Source organism: Crocuta crocuta, unplaced genomic scaffold (genome assembly GCF_008692635.1).
Source record: "Crocuta crocuta isolate KB4526 unplaced genomic scaffold, BGI_CrCroc_1.0 scaffold59-1, whole genome shotgun sequence".
Classification (NCBI taxonomy): domain Eukaryota; kingdom Metazoa; phylum Chordata; class Mammalia; order Carnivora; family Hyaenidae; genus Crocuta; species Crocuta crocuta.
Window position 1 is genome coordinate 496,523 of NW_027551579.1, and position 19,402 is coordinate 515,924.

The following is a 19,402-nucleotide window of genomic DNA, read 5'->3' on the forward strand; positions in this document are numbered from 1 at the left end:
CTATCTAGCTGTCTCAGCATGATTTGTTGAAGAGATTAACCCTTTGCCCATTGACTAGACGTTTTTGTGAAAAATCAATTGACCATTTATGGGTTTACTTCTGGTCTCAATTCTATTCCATTGTCCTGTATGTCATCTATCCTTATGCCAGCACTACATTGATTATTGTAGCTTTGTAGTAAATTTGAAACTGGAACCTGTGCCCTCTGACTTTGTACTTCAGGATTGTTTTGGCTGTTCAGGGCCACTTGCACACTTTCGCTTTCTGAGGGATATTTTCACCAATGACAGTGTTCCAGATCACCAGTTACTTTTCCTTCAGTTTTTTGAAGGTATCATTCATTTGTCTTCTGACTGTTTAAACGGAGACCTCAGCTGTTGATCTGGTTGTTTTCCTTTGTTGGTAACCTGTTTCCTCTCCCCCACCCCAGCTGTTTGAGGATTTTTCTTATTGTCTTTGGTATATGGCCATTTTATCCTAATGTGCTTGGCCATGGTTTTCTTTGCATTTGTAGTTTGGTGTTTCTTGAGCTTCTGTGGCTTGATGGCTTTCTTTATTTTTATGATATTGTCAGTCATTATTTCTTCCAAGATTGCTTCTTCCACAATCTCTCTTCTCTTCTTGGGACTCCAGTTATATATGTACTAGACCTTTTCATCGTACCCTTTAGGTCTCTTACACTCTAGCCCATGTTTTGTTATTCCTCATCACTGGGATTCATTCTCTATATTTTTTTTCTGACATATTTTTAAATAATGTATGATATAGTCTATTTTTTTAATATTTTGAGTTTATTTTGAGACAGCACAAGTCGGGGAGGGGCAGAGAGAGAGAGAGGGAGAGAGGGAACCCCAAGTAGACTCTATGCCACAGTTCAGAGCCCGATGTGGGTGGGGCTCAAAGCCACCAAATAGTGAGATCATGACCTGAGCCGAAACCAAGAGTCAGACACTCAACCCACTGAGCCATCCAGGCGCCCCTAGTATAATCCATTTTAAAATTCCATCTGTTGGATTATAATTTGAATTCTATCTTTCAGTTCTGAAGTTTTACTTAGGATTCTAAAAAAATAGAGTTTTAAAATTTTCTGCAAAATTCTCAAGCGTTTCTTGCAAATTCTTTAAACATAGTTAAAACTTCATCATGCAGATGCTTGATTAATCTGTCAGTTGTTGACTCTTGTTTTCCTTGGTTCTCAGTCACATAGTCTTTGTCCTTTTCTATGCTTGAATATTTTTGAGTGCCAGAAATGTTTATGAAAACTTAGAATTTGAGCTTTGCAATAGTGTTATCTTCCTCCAGAAAGAACTGAAAGTTACTCTGGCAGATAGCTAGGGTCAGTAGCAACCCCAGATAGTTTAAACGTATCTGTGAATGAGATTATTTGAAGTTGGCCTTTAATCCCTACAAGAGCTAGTTGATTTAGAGTTGATTCCCCCTTACTCTTAGAATGAAGACATTTTGAGCCCAGTACAAATCCTAGAGTTTGTCAGCAACTCTCACCTTCCCTGGGAGGCTGTGATTTTCAATATTGATTTATTAGCCCCTGAAATCTGTCTGAAGATCTGTTCAGCTTTTTAGCTTCTTCTGTCAGAATTACCAGCTGCCTCAAAGGGAAAAAAGATTGCTCTAAATGCTTATTAGTTCAACTCTTTGTGTTTCCCTCTTCTCCCGCATCAGCCTTGTAATTCTGCACTGCCCTAGTAGCTCTCTGGTGCTTCCAAAGAGATACTTTATATGTACACAGATCTTTAAAATTACAGTAAACGTACATGACCAAATTGACCATTTTAACCCATTAGTTTTAATTAAGTAATTTATTTTTTGAGAAAGGGTCTGAGCAGGAGAGGGACGGGCGGGGGAAGGGGGGAGAGAATCCCAAGCCAACTCTACATTCATTGCAGAGCCTGATGTGGGGCTTGATCCCATGACCCTAGGGTCATGACCTGAGCCATAACCAAGTGTCAGATGCTCAACTGACTCAGCCACCCAGGCGCCCCCCTTTTTAACCATTTTTAAATACAATTCAGTGATATTAAGTACATTCACATCATTGTGCATCCATCATTACCATTTACCTGGAGCTCTTCATTTTTTTTATTGAAAATTTTATTTCTTTTTTACTTAAGAGAATGAGGAGGAGAGAGGGAGAGAGCATGAGTGGGGGGGTTGGACACCAGGGGTGGGGACAGAGTCTGAAGTGGGCTTTGCACGGATAGCAGAGAGCCCTAATGTGGGGCTCAAACTCATGAACCATGAGATCATGACCTGAGCTGAAGTCTGACACTTAAGCAACTGAGCTATCCAGGTGCCCCAAGATGTAAATTGATTTTTAAAAATAGTTTATCTAGAGGTCCCTGAGTGGTTCAGTTGATTAAGTGTCCAACTTCAGCTCAGGTCATGATCTCATGGTTCGTGGGTTCAAACCCTGCATCAGGCTCTGTGCTGACAGCTCAGAGCCTGGACCCTGCTTTGGATTCTGTGTCTCCCTCTTTCTCTCCCCCTCCCCAACGTGCACTCTGTCTTTGTGTTTGTCTCTGCCTCTTTCTCTCTCTCTCTCTAAGAAAAAAAAAAAAAAAAAAACATTAAAAAAATTAAGTGTGCTTTAAAAAAAAAGTTTATCTAGCTTTTCTGTTTTTCACTGGGAGGGCTGATCCACAAGTGAAACTCTATCTTTTGCACCTAGTACAGTGCTGTATCTGTAGTGGAAGGGAGGAGGGAAAGTAACAAAAATGCTCTGGAAACTTCAAGGTGGAATACGGCTAGAAGACGTGAGTCCTAGATAGCACAGTGTGATGGGGAAGACTTGGCTTCTGGAGTTAGAATGACCTGGTTTTGAAAATGTCTGACTTTGGGCAAGTTATTTTACCTATGTTGAATAAAAATCCTATTTATATATAGATTTTTTTTATTTTATGAAAAGCAGATTACTAGATCAGGCCTAGAAAAAAAAATGTGTGTTTGCTCAGGATTTAGTAAAAAGAAGGCCAGAAGAAGAATCTGCTTTACAAAGGTGAAATGTCAGTTGTGAGGAGACCATTGAGATAATACAGAGAAAAGTGGGTGGCGTTCAGTACATGCTTAGTGAATTTTAGCTATCGGTTCCTGCAGTTGTAATTTTTGTTGTCTTTTGAACCAGACCTGCTATTGCATTTGCTGATTGCAGTCCCGGCCCTGAGGTTAGCTTGTCCTTTTCCAAAGATACTTTTCTCCCCCAGTGGTGTCTGTGTAATACGGTTTCTGTTTCAAACTGTATTTGCTTGCAGAAAAAAAGCAAATATTGCTCACTTGGTTTTTCTTATTCTGCCAGGACTCTGGTTGGGAGTGGAATGGGACAATCCCGCGAGAGGAAAGCACGATGGAAGCCATGAAGGGACTGTGTATTTTAAATGCAGGTAACTTTTCATGATGAATTTGCATGGTTTATTTGGGATAATATTTAAGAGTTGAATAAAGGGAGGTGGAGAAGAAGCAGTGTTTGCCTTTGGGGGTAGTTACAATGTAGAATTTGATGTATTCTGAAAAGACAGTTCCATTTGTAGAGCTTTTTTCCCTTAGTGTTTTTTAATATTTGAGAGAGAGATGGAGAGTGCAGGGGAGGGGGAGGGAGCAGGGAAGCAGTGGAGAGCGAGAGAATCCCAAGAATCTGCACTATCAGTGCAGAGCCTGATGCAGGGCTGTATCCCACAACCATGAGATGATCTGAGCCAAAACCAAGAATCAGATGCTTAACTGACTGAGGTACCCAGGTGCCCCAACAGGTTTTTTTTTTTTATTGGATAAACATTTCTTATCAATTCATTAACAGTTTTCAGTCCACTAAGTGAGTAATAAAAAAAGGGAAGTAGTCTAGATATCTAGTAAAAAGCAGTTGATTAAATAAAATACAGAGCATCCGAAGGGTAGAATGCCAGGCCACCATTAAAAGACTATCATGAAAAGAGTTACACCTTGTATTGCGTATCTATTAATAACTTTTAACTGCTTGATTTCAGAAAAGCTGCATGAAGCTTTGAAAAAGATGGTAGGGTGCTTTCAGACAGAATCTTTTAAATTTTTGTTTGTTTTCCTTAGTAGGTTTCATTTTCTCAAAGAGATCTCTTAACAGTAAGCTTAATTTTCCTTAAATGTGGTAGAGTGAACACAGTCCTGGCCTGGAAATCAAGAGGCCTCTAACTCCGCTCTTAACAATCTTTATGACCCCAAACAGGACTAAATTTACTAACCTCTAAAATGAGGATCACAATTAGATAATAGCAAAATACATTTCCCCAGCCTACCAGTCTATAATTCTAGAAAATCAGGATGGAAGAATGAACATGTTCCTGGAGGCCAGTTGTGATTGCCGGCATGGAATGAGGCCAGCTCAGAATCTGTCAAGAGTTCACGGAGGGTGGGGGCAGGGTGGGGTGCCTGGGTGGCTCAGTTGGTTAAGTGTCCCACCCAGGGTTTCTGCTCAGGTCCATTTTCTATGGCTTGGGATTCTTTCTCTTGCTCTCTTGGTCCCTGCCCTGCTTGTGTTCTCTCTTTCTCTTTCTCAAAATAAATAAATAAACTTAAAAAAAAAAAAACAGGTTCATGGAGGATATGTTTAAGGAGTTGTGGAAACAGAAATTTCTTATCCTGATCCCTCACCCACCTGAGCCATGACCTCCCAAATCATCCAGTGAAGGAACTTTTCCTAAAGAGCCTGCCCAGCACACTTCCTTCTTCTGAAAGCTTGCCCACGTCACCCATGACTGCATGGTCCTTCGTGGTCTTTCAATAGAGTGATATTTGCAGTCTTGGTTATTCTGAGTATAAAAATCAAGGGTTCTCTTGGTCCTAGCAGATCCAGGATTTGCCCTGACGTGCTGATAGGAGGCCTCAGTTCAGGGACATGGACGTGTTTGAATTCTTCCCCTTGGAGCAGCATTTCCGTATTTCATTCTGTCTCCTAGGATAGTCATGCCTGAGCATTTACAGACATTTCTCTTATTGTAAACTATTTTCCTTTTATTTCATTGAAATGAGGCTTTTGTTGACTTTTAAAGCCCTGTTGGGTAGGTAAGGTTAATTACGAATTCCATTCCAGGATATTTATTGGGCAATACAGAGGGGAGTATTGGGTCTGTTGTGGTGGAGAACCACTTGCCTAGAGTAAAGGAATAATGACCTTTATAGTTGTTAATGTTCATATTGGTAGACTTAGAACATGACTAATAAAGCTTATACCAATATCTTAGAATCTCTGCATCAGACAGAACAGATGATGTTACATGTATTTGTTATTAAACTACTTCAGATCTCACCCTAATATGTTACATACACTTCTTCCCTGTCAGGAAATTCATTGCAGTCTTTTCTTAGATCTCAAATTATACCTGGAAAGTTGTAATACCAAGATTAAGTATTTACCATAGTAAACATTTTTCTTTATGTTTAGATGTTATTTTCACGAAGCTGAAGCAATTTTAAGTTGTGAGATCACAAATTTTCTCATAAGCTTGTGAAATAGGTAAATGGCAAAATGGGGGTATACCTGTTTTAGAGAAGAAAAATGAGTCAAAAGTCATCCTATCCTAGCAGAATTAGGATCCTCCTCTCTTCAGAAGCCTGTGTTAATATCAGGGGACTGCTGGTGTTGCATATATAACAATGGAGCGAGGTGCTTTGGCACATAAATCTTATAAAAGTTAGCTTGCGTTTTGTCAAGATGTCAGGTTGTATGTCATAGATTTTGGTGAGCTCTGTTGAGTCTCCCCAGCATCAGGTCGGTAGGATGACTGGTACTCTGCTGTTCAGAATTAGGTCCTGCCTCAAGACAACAAATTTTTAGAAGAGACTGTGTCGTTCTCAAGGCCTGGCTTATGGCACACATTGTTCTCAGTGTGTTTTCCCATGACCAGCTTGGCTCACCTTCATCTCATGAGACTTCAGTGTAAAGTAGAATAAACATTTGCCAGGATCTAACCTCTGCTTTGATAATCATCTGACGGAAAAATATGAGATGCTCTTTAACCCAGGGAATAAACGTTTGTACAGTTAATTTATAGTGTTGCCATATTTTATCACCTTTGGTCCTTATTCTCTTTGCTATGGTTTTGACAGGTGTCATGAATATTTTCTACTGATGACCAAATACGACCATGGGTTACAAGTATAGCGTTTTAGTTGAGCTGAAATCCTGGCTCTGGATTTCTCTTCATTGTAGGCCTCTAAAAATAAGATAGTTTTGTGGGGTTCCCCCCCACCCCCAGTAGTTGGCGTGACAGTGTCAGAAGAGGATTAGGGAGGGGACCAGGTCACCTCCTCAGGTCCCCTCTACACATGGGTTTGATCATTTCATGTCACTCTGCAGTTGCAGCCTGATATCTGGTAGAACCTGATGTAAATATGATGGTCTCTTGAGCTATTACCCATAATAAATGTCAGTTAATACTAGTTTACAGGTTTCTTCTAGAACTTGTGCTGTGAACCAGTCATCAGCACTTTCTGGTGCTATTGCCCATCTCTTGTTTCTTGGGGAGTAGAGATGATCAGTTAAGGTGATTGACCTTGACGTTCTCTCCAACCTTGTCCCTTAAGCAGCAGAGTGATTTCCAGTTTTTTCTTCCAACCTAGAGAGTATACTCTAAGCAGAACTGTGTGGGGCAGTATTCCACTGGTCAGGTTTTATTTCAAATGCCTTCTTTCCAAGCAGTTACCTAACTTTTCTGGTGAGCAAGAAATCTTGAAGTGTGACTTTTCGTGACACCTGGTTGGTTCAGTTTTGGTGGAGCCTGCGACTCTTGATCTCAGGTTGTAAGTTTGAGCCCCACTTTGGGCGTAGAGATTACTTAAAAATAAAATCTTAAAAATGAAATGACTTTTCTTTGGCACCAGTGAATGGAATCTAATACTTGACATCAGAGGAAACACAGTGTTTAGACTTTGTGCACAATCCTGTATTACTTACAAAATAGAATCTTGATTAGCTCATCCTGTGTGTCATAAAGATTGTCGTAAAGCATTTTGAGGTTCTTGCGATGGCATTAGTCGTTCAGTATAAATGAGTTCCCTGGTGTGGTATAAAGTGTTACAAGAATTTTTTTAAAAAGTCACTAAATGTACTGATGGCTTGCAAAAGGTAGAGAGAGGAATTTCATACTTGGAAGACTCCCATAAATCAGGGCAAAATAAAAATTGCATCACTCAGGAGCAATGTACAAAAAGATGCTTAGCTAACCGAGTGTTCTTTTTTTTTTTTTTTTAATGTTTGTTTGTTTTTGAGACAGCATGAGTTGGGGAAGGGGCAAAGAGAGAGGGAGGCACACAATCTGAAGCAGGCTTAAGCCTCCAAGCTGTCAGGACAGAGCTTGACGTGGGGCTTGCTTGAACTCCTGAACCGTGAGATCACGACTTGAGCCAAAGTCAGATGCTTAACAGACTGAGCTACCCAGGTGCCCCTAACCGAGTGTTTTTCCATTGGGAACATGAGTTCCCAGGTCCCTTGTCCTACATAGCAATATACATCGTTGACTAAAATTGAACAGTTAGTTCTGCGAGCTTGCCTGAAAGGCTCTAAACATGCCTGCAACGAATAGGTTATGAAGATTAATATTTTTTGAAGTCTCCCCAAGGACCCAGCCTTTCTCAGGAGACAGCATCTAAATCCCCAATGAGAAAAATGCTTTCTATGGAGAATTTTGTAATCTGTTGAGAACACTTTGCCTTTGAGTAAGATTGCCAGATTCATAATAAATATACACAATCCATGGTGAAATTCAAGTTTAACTGGGCATCCTGAATTTTCCTGTTGGGAACATAGTACAGGTTGAACCTCAATTACAGGGGTTCATGACAGTTTCCGTTTCTATAAGGGCCATGGTCAGGATGTTGATTTTGTTAGCATCATCTATACTTGGTGGGCGGAGGACAAAGGAACTGGAAGACAATGAATGCTAACAAGAGTAAAATGTTTGTACTCTCCTCCTTCCTCTCCCTCTCCTCCCCCTATGTTTTCTCTTTGGACAGGGTTGGGGTGCAACGTCTCCATATTAATCTAGAATCTCTGTGGAGTCTATGTAAATTATTAGTTTATTTATGGAGATTTATTGTTACTGATGGGCACTCATTCAACTGGCATTTTTCATTATTTGAGGGGCTGTATTGTTTTCTGAGAAACCCTCCAGGAATGTTCCAGGGGAGATTGATCTTTGATGTTATCCTTTGATCTATAAAGGGCACAGCATCTACTTTGCAATTACCTAATACGTACCATTCCAACTCCTTTCATCTGCCTGCAGCCAAACTAAAGAGTAATAAAGATTTCTCCTTGAATGATTCATTACCGCTGCTTAAAAAGTGTAGATTTTAAAAACAAAAAGGAAAACCATAGTATTTGTTTTGCATTGTAGTTCTCATTTATTATAACTGTGCTAGTTTTTAACCCTCTGTGCTCATGCTTTTTCATTTATTTTTTTGGTGTATAGTTGACATGCGATGTTATGTTGGTTTCGGTTGTACAACATGGTGTTTGACAATTCTGTACATTGTACGGCGCTCAGCACAATAAGTGCAGTCACTTATACATCCCCATACAGGCGCATGCATGTAGCATGTGTTGTTGCTACAATGGTATCAACTGTATTCCCTGTACTGTACTTTTCACCCCCATGACTTGTTTTTAACTGGAAGTTTGTACCTCTTCACCCCTTTCACCTGTTACGCTTATCCTCACCTTCCTCCCCACTCTGGTAACCACCAGTTCCCTGCGTTTAGGAGTGTTGTCTTGTTTCTGTTTGTTTATTCATTTGTTTTGTTTTTAGATTCCACATATAAGTGAAATCATATGGTATTTGTCTTCCTCTGTTTGATGTATTTCACTTAGCACACTACCCTCTAGGGTGGTGGTGTCGTGACCACATAGTATATTTCTGTTGTCATGAATGGCAAGATTGCAGTCTTTTTTTATGGCCAAGTAAGTATCCCATTGTGTATTTGTATGTCTGTCTACACCACATATTTCTTTTATGCATTCACCTATGGATGGTCACTTAGGTTGCATCTATATCTTCGCTATTTTAAATAATGCTGCAGTAAACATAGGGATGCATATATGTGTTTGAACTAGTGTTTTTGTTTTCTTTGGGTAAATACTCAGCAGTGGAATTGCTGGATTGTATGGTATTTCTTTTTCTTTCTTTCTTCTTTTTTTTCTTTTTCTTTCTTTCAGTAGTCTTCATGCCAACTTAAAAGCCCAACACAGGGCTTCAACTCACGACCTTGAGATTAAGACCTGAGCTGAGATCAAGAGTCCGATGCTTAACTGAACCACCCAGCAGCCCCTGGTATTTCAGTTTTTAGTTTTTTGAGGAACCTCCATTCTGTTCCATAGTGCGCCAGTTTACATTCACACCAACAGTGCACAGGGGACCCTTTTTCCCCACATCCTTGCCAATACTTATTGTCTTTTTGGTGGTAGCTGTTCTGACTGGTATCTCATTGTGGTTTTTGGTTTGCATTACCCTGAGGATTAGTGATGCTGAGTATCTTCATATGTGTCTGTTGCCCTTTGTAGGCCTTGCTTGGAAAAATGTCTAGTCAAGTCCTCTACCCGGGGTGCCTGGGTGGCTTAGTCGGTTAAGCGACTTTCGCTTAGGTCATGATCTCGCGGTTCGTGGGTTCGAGCCCCGCGTCGGGCTCTGTGCTGACTGCCAGCTCAGAGCCTGGAGTCTGTTTCAAAGTCTGTGACTCCCTCTCTCTCTGACCCTCCCCTGCTCATGCTGTCTCTCTCTCTCCTAGAAATAAATAAAACATTTAAAAAAAAAGTCCTCTACCCATCTTTTAGTTGAATTATTTGTGGGGTTTTTTTTAGTGTTGTATATTTTTTATGTATTTTGGATATTAACTCCTTATTGGATATGTCAGTTGCAAATATCTTCTCCCATTCAGTGGGTTCCCTTTTGCTTTCTTTTTCTTTTTAAAACTTTATTTCTAAGTAATCTGCACCCAGTGTGGGGCTTGAACTCACAACCGTGAGGTCAAGAGTTGCATGCTTCACCAACTGAGCCATCCAGGTGCCCGCTCTTTTGCTTTGTTGATGGGTTCCTTCCCGAGCAAATGGTTCTTAGTTTGGTGTTGTCCCAGTAGTTAATTTTTGCTTTTGTTTCCCTTGTCCGAGGAGACCTATCCAGAAAAATGTTGTTAAAGAGATTACTGCCCATGCTCCTCTTAGGAGTTTAATGGTTTCAGGCCTTCCATTTAGGTCTTTAATCCATTTTGATTTTATTTTTGCACATGGTGTAAGAAAGTGATCCAGTTTCACTCTTAGATGTAGCTGTCCAGTTTTCTGAACATCATTTATTGAAAGACTGCTCTTTCCCCGTTCTTACCTCCTACATCATAGGTGGGTCATTGAGATTTCTCCTCCCCTGGGCTCTCCATTCTCTTCTACTGACTTATGTGTTCTGTGTCAATACCTTATTGTTTTGATTACTTCAGCTTTATAGTGTAGCTTGAAATTTGGGATTGTGATACCTCCACCTGTGTTCTTCTTTCTCACAATTGCTTTGGTTAGTCTGAGTTTTCTGTGAATCCATACAAATTTTAGGATTGCTTGTTCTAGATCTGTGTACAGTGCTGCTGGCCCTTTGATAGGGATTGCATTGAATCTGTCAGTTGCTTTGGGTAGTATGGACATTTTAACATTATTCTTCCAATTCATGAGCAAAGGATGTCTTGCCACTTACTTGTGGTCTCTTCAGTTTCTTTCATCAGTAACAGTTTTCAGAGTAAAGGTCTCTCACGCCTTGGTTACGTTTGTTCCTAGCTATTTGCATCTTTTTGATGCAGTTGTAAACAAGATCATTTTCTTGATTTCTCTTTCTGCTACTTCATTATTAGTGTTTAGAAACTTAATGGATTTCTGTGTATTAATTTTGTACCCTGCAGCTTTGCTGAATTGATTTGTTCTAACGTGTTGGGTTTTTTTTGGTGGAGTCTTTAGGGTTTTCTATATATAGTATCATGTCATCTGTAAATAGGGACAGTTTTATTTCTCTCTTACCAATTTGGATGCCTTTTTTCCTCCTCATTTGATTACTGCCACTGGGGTGATTTTTTCATTTAAATCACATAATGTTTGAAAAATAGACCTTCCAAAAAACAAAAAAAAGAACCTTCCTCCATTTCCATCCCTCCCTCCATGTTACTTCTTTAAGGCAAACCAATACTATTTAAAAAATTTCATACTTTGATTTCACTAGAACATCAGATTTCACTAGTTCATAAATTAAAACCTATTTTATAAATGTGAGATTCTCTGAACAGTCGCTTGGATACAAAAACTACTTGTTTGTACGCATTTAGATAGATTGAGACATATGAACTATTATTCTAAACTGTCTGGAATTATTTCAGCACCTGACAGCATCTTGGGGCTTACTTCAGCCTTGTGCACATGAAATGTTTACCATTAATGGCAATTATTTGGCAGTAAACGCAAGATCTCCCTGTGTGCCACCCTTACCAAAAACGCAAGGAGATAATCCAAAAGTGATCTCGGCCATTTAGTTCAGAATAAGCACCATAATATTTTATTGAAGCATTTACTGCTTCTGTGCTACTGTCTTTATTTTCATAGACCTTTCCACATAGGATCCTGTTTGATGCCTGAGGTAGGACGAAGGTACCACACTTTTTACCAACCTGTTGCTCATCCCAAAGATTCTCCTTCTTTGTTGAACACACACTAGACCCAGGGTTCTTTTTGTGCTACACATCCTTTCAGGAGGCATAAGAATGTTTATTTTTAAAGTTTGTTTATGTAAGTAATCTCTGCACCCAGCATGGAGCTTGAATCCTCCAGATGGATCAGTCTCTCCCTTTCTTCCCATGTTCCTTCACCAAATCTAGCAGGAGGTTCTTTATGGTATCTGTTTTCCAAAAAGGTGAAAATGCCTCTTAAGGCTCAGGCTTCACTCCTTTGGTAAAAGCAAGTCACTGGATGAGTCTAGATTCAAGAGGAGGGGGGAATAGGTTTTTGTTGATGGGACAAGTGATGAAATCCCATTGACAAAGGGCACGTGGGCTGGGAGTCCTCTGTGGAAGTAATTTGCCACAGTTCACTAGCGGTCACCATTATTCACCTCTCTTGCCCAAGTCAGATTCACTCCTCTCACCCCCAAGAGTCTTCCCCCTTTTTGGCCCTGGCTTGAAGTCCAAGGTGTTGCCAAACTAGTTCCAGGTGCCATTGAGGCTCCTTAGATGTGTTTTCTGGTGAAGGTGCCCAGCAGGAGCTCCTGGGTCCAGAGGTCTGTGAAGTAAAAAGTTCTTGGCCCTCCTCACACCCAGCATACAGTGAGGAGAGGGACAGGGCAACTGCAGTAGACCTTCTGGTTCAGAGAGGAGAAGGAGAAGCACAGAGCAGACACTAATCTGTATTGTTTTTGAAATCCAGCCTGATGCATGTCCCCACTTCTTACTCCGGGGCATGGAGTAGTCCTTGCTTAAGGGCCCATTTCTGTTCCTTGGAAGCACATCATCTAAGAGTTCTAGATGATCCTATTCAAATAAAGATATCTGTACTATGAAAGCACCTTGCATCATTCTTGCCACCTCCTAGGCTTGCAAAATACGGAGTCGTGTAATACTACTTTCCCAACACACGCTGCTCTTTTGGAACATTCACAACATTGGTGTCTAAATTTTTATGCACAACTAAAATGTATTATGGATGAAAAAGTCACAAATTAATGATATCATATTTCTAGAGGGTTTTGCTTTTTTTTAATAACCTAATCTTCCTTTATAATAACTAGTTTCAGTGTGTGTGTGTGTCTGTGTATGTGTGTGTTAAACTAAACACTTGCAAAGCACTTGACAGAGCCTCGAATACAGAGTTCCATTTCTCCTACAGGCTGTGATAATGGCTATTGCTTTTATTTATTTTTATTTTTATTTTTATTTTTATTTTTTTAATGTTTTATTTATTTCTAGGAGAGAGAGAGAGAGAGACAGTGTGAGCAGGGGAGGGTCAGAGAGAGAGGGAGTCACAGACTGAAACAGGCTCCAGGCTCTGAGCTGGCAGTCAGCACAGAGCCCGACGCGGGGCTCGAACCCATGAACCGCGAGATCATGACCTAAGCGAAAGTCGGACGCTTAACCGACTAAGCCACCCAGGCGCCCCGCTTTTATTTATTTTTAATGTTATTTTGAGAGAGAGCATGAGCAGGGGAGGAGCAGAAAGAGAGGGAGACAGGATCCCAAGCAGGCCCTGCACTGACAGCAGAGAGCCCCATGTGGGGCTCGAACTCACAAACTGTGAGCTTATGACTTGAGCCAAACCGTTGTGCGCTTAATGGACTGAGCCACCCAGGTGCCGTGCAAATCATTGTTTTAAGCCACTATGCTTTGGGGGCAGTTTTTATGTAGCAGATAGCAACTTGGTGCCCGATGTCGTGTGTGAACTTTGTCTTGCATGTATTAATAACTGCATTTTTTTTTCTTAGCAAAACTACATAGTTTGTATGACAAAATTATGTCATCATCAATGTTCTAAACCGCAGGAGCCCATCTGAACAACTTTGGCAGCCACTGCCTGAGTTTAGAGAGCATGGCATCTGGGATATCCCAGTGTTTGAGAATATGTGGGTTTATGTTTAACAGTACGTGAGATGCAGTACTGTATGAGGACAGATGGCTGATGCTGGGCGATATAGTGATGGTTTATTTGATCCTTATAAACTTATTTGATGAGAGGGGTTTATAGCTGAGGCAGCTGGCTGAGAATGTAAATTCAGTTGTCTGAGGTCATAGAGCCAGTGAGTAATGGAGCCCAGGGGGGTCCCAGCTGTGCCTGACTTCAGAGCCTGCCTCCCATCTTAGGAACATATAGGTTAACTAGGAATTTAAGGAATGTATTCAATTTACCAAAAGAAACCATTCATTTGTATCTGTAAGCCCAGACAGACATGGGAAAGGATAGTGCACTAGTAGTCAGAAGTCCAAGATTTTTGGTCGTAGCCATGATCCCAACTGAAGTGGGTTGGATTAGATGAGAGTTTCAGGTGGGACGTGAGGCACCCTACATCACCATGCCCTGGAGTATAGTTTTTAAAAATAAGTTTATTTTGAGAGAGAACCAGCAGAGGAGGGGCAGAGGTGGGTGGACAGAGGATCTGAAGCAGGCTCCATGCTGACAGCAGAGAACCCAGTGTGGGGCTTGAACCCACAAACTGTGACATCATGACCTGAGCTGAAGTCAGACGTTTAACCCACTGAGCCACCCAGGAGCCCCAAGTATTGTTTTAAATAAGTGAATTCCTGGGCTCCAGCCCAGCCTCACTAAATGAGTGTCTCCCAGGTGGGCTCCAATAAGACTTTTCAGGTGATTTTCTGCTTTTTAGGTATTTTGTTTATTTATTTTGAGAGAGAGAGAGAGAGTAGAGGATGGGCAGAGAGAAAAGAACAGAGAGTTCCAAGCAGGTCCACACTGAGCCCAATTCGAGCTAACGTATCAGGAGATCATGACCTGAGCAGAAACTGGGAGTTGGACACTTAGCCAACTGAGCCACCCAGGTGCCCTGCTTTGTACGTTCTGATTCAGAAGCCCTAATCTCTAAAGAAGATCCCCGTGTACTCTTTAAGAAATGATGCCAGCTGTATTTGAGGCCTCTAGAGAGAACTGCAATTTTTTTTTAACAACATGAACTTCTCCTAGGGCTAAAATGTAATATTTTCTAGGAAGCTTCCAGTAGTCTGTGATCCTCTGATAGCACAACATACTGTAGAGACCCAGAACTTGATTTTGCTGCGACAGAGAATTTAATTTCCTGCATCTTGCATTCTCCCCAGTCTATTGGATTATTTTCAACAGTGTACAGATGAGATCTGCCTTCCCATTGTTAAGACAGCTCCTCTTTTTATCCCCCATCTCTGTTCAGCTGGCATCCTGTGCGCTTCTCCCCTTTGCGGTAAAGCCCCTCTGGGTGAGAGTAGCCAGGGCCCAGTGTCCTCTCCCTTTCTGAAACTCACCCATCAGGCTGCCCCCTCAGTGCTCCTACCAGGGTCACCTTCCAGTTGCTGGATTTGGTGGCCAGCCTCAGCCGTCCCCTCGCCTCTTTCCGTGGCACTAGATCAGTGGTCCCCTTTCTTCACTGGCTTCCAGGACACCACACTCTGGGGCTCTTGTGACCTCTGGGCCATTTCTGCTTCCCCGAGACATCACCTGTGACTTGTTCACAAGTCCCTTTCACATTGTGGTGCTGTGACCCCACTTAAAAAAAAAAAAAAGTGTATGTTGATAAGGACAAAATTTATCAGTATAAGTTTTCATCGTTTTCATCCTTTTAAATTCTGATGACTTCTAGGAAGGTTTGATTTCTTTAAGAGTTAAAGGTTCTGAGCCAGAATGGGGTTTATAATATAATTTTTGGTCATTCGTGTATTTCACCATTTACTCTCAAGTGATTAAATGATAATATTAACAGTTACTACTGTTTTGTAGTGCATACTTAGATTATCCTAAAAATAAGGTCTTATTGCCATGATGTAATACCGGATGCTGATATTTAAGGGGTCCAAAGATCCACTTTGAATCTCTTGAAAAGCCTGACAGAGTGGTCATTACATACAGTAATATAATGAGTACTTCCATTAAATCTTGCTAGAGAGTGTTATAAAAATTGCTCTAAAACCTGAAATTGTGGTAAAATATCCTATAGTTCTGTAGGATTCTTTCCACATCCTCTGTTTAAGCCCCATCTTTAAGCTTTTAAAATATATTTACTTCAAGTTTTGTGTGTGTGTGTGTGTTTAAAGATTTTGTACCTAAGCCTTTACCCACAAATGTTTGCATTTCTTGGTATCCTTATTCAGTCTTTTTCTGTCTGTAGATATGATTCCTCTATAGGTGTGTCATGTATAATTTGGTTCATTTTTTAAAAAATCTCAACATTATTTTGTGAGTAATCTTATTAAACGTAACAGCTAGAATTTTTAATGACTATATCGGTCCAGTTTGCTTAATAGTTCTTATTCAGCTGGGCTTTTTTTATGGTGTCCAGTGTTCCTCAGTTACAAATAAATGCTATTTTACAGATTCTTTGTAAATGCAATTTCGTTTTTATTTTTAAATGATTGTCTGCTGACAAATTCCCAAGAGTATGATTATACAATGAAAAACCCAACCTTGAAGTCCTTGAGATATTAGGATTTTTCTTTTTTTTTTTTTGCTAGTTTTGTTGAGAATAATTTCATTATTTGAATTTCATCTCTTAATCATTAACAAGGTGAAACTTTCCCCTATGGATATAGTACCTCTAGTTCCTCTCATGTGAATTGTCTGTTCCTTATTTCTTGTCTGTTTATTTCTTGGTACTTGATAACACTTGCATAAGCTCACAACCCTTTTTGATCAATCATATCGATACATTTGTGTATTATTTTCCTTTTATGCTGATTTTGATTTTTCAGCATAGAGAAAAACTTGACGACCTTCAGAACATTCATTTATGACCATTTTCTGGTGGATGATATTTTCTTTACCTTCTTTTTTTAAATTGTGTAATTGTCGGCGTACCTGCCTGGCTCAGTTGGTAGAGCATGCAGCTCTTGATTTCAGGGTTGTAGGTTGGATATAGAGATTACTTAAAAAGATCTTTAAAAATGTGTAATTGCTTTTATTTGCTGCTAAATATTTGTAAACAAATCTGTAAATGCAGACCTTTTACATTTATGGCAGACTGAGTTTACAAAGGATTTTCTAATGTGTCCTTGTGTTTAAATATCCACCCTGATGATATTTTATCTGTCCCATTTCTCCTTTTTCCCAGGCACCCAACAGGAGGATCCTTTATTCGTCCAAACAAAGTAAATTTTGGAGTGGACTTTCTCACTGCAGTTAAGAATCGCTATGTGTTAGAAGATGAACCAGGGGAAGATGGAAAAGACCAAATTGTTATAATTGGAAACAAAGCTGTGGAAACTGTTGGTTTTGACTCCATTATAAAACAGCAAAGGTACGTAGAAGTGATAAGGGCAGAACTGACTTTGACCGTTCCATCACCACTCAGGACTGAAGTTCACCCAACTGACTGTGTGTCGACACTCAACACTTTGCTTCCAAACTGGTGTGGCCTCCCTGCACAAACACAAATTGGAATCAGATGAATCTGAGGATTGAAGTCTTCAGGGAAACAAAAATTCTTAATTTAGCATAGGGGTTGTTGGGCTTTTCTAGATTGGAATTAAAACATTAGGTTGCCACTATTAATATTTATACCAACTGTCCTGTATCATAAGTAACTAAGATTGACATTTTGGTTCTTCTTAATTTCATGGTGACCTACCTAGCTGGTGATAAGTCAGAAATGGAAACACAGGTCTCACCGGCCTTGTGGTTTGCTGGTCCCATCTAGAACCAAGCTAGCTTCCATCTTTGGCCGCACACCCTTCTCACCTGGGCTGCTTGTGAAATTGCAGAGCCTTTGGTCCCATCCCAAACCTGTATCAGAATACTATGGGCTCTTGTTTTTAAGAAGGACCCCAGGTTATGATGTAGCGGTCTGAGGGGCAGTAAAGAACTCACTGTAGAACTGTGCATGCCAACATTCCGTTCTCTGAAACCCTGTGGACACTGTGGTTCTATACAGAGCGGCTTTCTGCTCGCTGTAACGCACTCTCTGAATCGGAGTGAGTAGCAGCTCATGTTCCCACAAGACACAAGTGCACAAGAACCTTCCAGGCTATGCAGGTTAAGTGATGGTCAGTGCTGTGGTGGTGGACCCTGACCTGGATGAGGTGACTTCATAGTGACCCCTGGTGGCCACTCTGGAGAGGAAGTTTGTAGCCACTTGGCTTGAGCCTGAATTAACCTGTGGTTTTGTTCAGAGTACATTTATTTGCTGTCTTATTTAGCCATTATTAATATTTAACATAAGAAATTTAAAGAGCAGATGGTCAACGGACGAATGGATCAAGAAGATGTGGTTTATCTATACCATGGAATACTACATGGCAATGAGAAACAATGAAATCTGGCCATGTGTAGCAACATGGATGGACCTTGAGGGTGTTATGCTGAGCGAAATAAGTCAGGCCGAGAAGGACAAATATCATATGTTTGCACGTATAGGAGGATTAGGAGGAACTTAACTGAGGACCATGGGGGAGAAGAAGGGGGGAAATGGTGGGGGAAAGGGGGAGAGGCAAACCATCAGAGACTCTTGAATGCTGAGAAACAAACTGAGGACTGATGGATGTGGGAGGGAGGGGGGAGATGGGCATGGAGGAGGGCACTTGTGGGGATGAGCACTGGGTGTTATGTGGAAACTAATTTGACAAACTATTTGTAAAAAACAATAAATAAATAAAAATAAAAATTCATTGCTTTGATACCTCTGCTTTGTAGCATAGATGACCAGCATTAGCAATAACAACAGAAAACTCAGAGGAACAACCCAAATATCTGTAAGCCTAGAACGGATAAATAGTGTTGTATTCATTTAGTGGCATACTGTGAACGTGACCGAACAGTGGTCTTGTGCACCCATATGGGTGAAATCTCATACACCTAGCATCCAGGAGTCAGACACAAGGAAGCACACGTTGTGTGATGCTGTCTATATGAAGGTCAAAAACAGTCAAAATTGATCTATAGTGTTAGAAGTCAGGATAGACAGTTTTGGGGAAATGGAGGAAGTAGCTGTCAGGGGCGAAAAGAGGCCTTCCTGAGTCCTGAGAATGGACTATTTCTTCTTTTTTTTCCCCCTAAATCATTTACTGTATTTATTATTTTTTATTGAAAACTTTTTAATGTTTATTATTTTGAGAGAGAAAGGGAGACCTAGAATCCAAAGCAGGCTCTGGGCTCTGAGCTGTCAGCACAGCCTGACGTGGGGCTCAAACCCCCAGACCATGAGATCGTGACCTGAGCCGAAGTCAGACGCTTAACCAACTGAGCCACCCAGGCACCCCTTTTTTATTTTTTAAGTAGGCTCCACACCCAACATGGGGCTTGAACTCACAACCCTGTGATCTAGAATTGTGAGTTGTGTGCTCCACTGACTGAGCTAGCCAAGCGCCCCTGTACTATTTCTTGATCTGGGTGGTGGTTACCTGTGTGTACTCCTTTAAAAACACCGAGGTGTACTTATGGATACGTAGGCTAATGCACATACTTTCCTATACATAATTTTTTCAATAAAAAAAGTATGTGAAGGAGAAAAAAAAACTAAATAAATTGAGATTTTTATAAAAGCAACAACTTAACTGTTAATCACAAAGCAGTTTACACTCCTTGGTGAGAATTTAGGAACTAGATACATTGAACAAAAGGAGGTCACGCCTTCATGCCACCACCGAGAGATAACTGTCATGAATGCTTTTTGCTTTTTATCCTACTGGTTTACTTAAATTTGAAGAAATATGTGCTTCATA

The 19,402-nt window shown here is 40.6% G+C and overlaps 1 protein-coding gene across 6 annotated transcripts in view; it reads left to right on the forward strand.

The window, feature by feature from the left end:
* Window positions 1–19,402, forward strand: part of TBCE (tubulin folding cofactor E) — an 89,548-nt gene that overhangs the window by 46,388 nt on the left and 23,758 nt on the right. For 5 of the 6 annotated variants that reach the window (XR_013332010.1, XM_077751730.1, XM_077751726.1 and 2 more), the window contains exons 3-4: window positions 3,312–3,396; window positions 16,798–16,983. Coding sequence is in view for 4 of the 6 variants with exons in the window: in XM_077751730.1 (XP_077607856.1) it covers window positions 3,312–3,396; window positions 16,798–16,983 (271 nt within the window). In the remaining 2 variants the exon portion in view is untranslated. Of the gene's footprint in view, window positions 1–3,311; window positions 3,397–16,797; window positions 16,984–19,402 lie in introns of those variants that run through there. The other variant, XM_077751731.1, reaches the window with a different exon arrangement.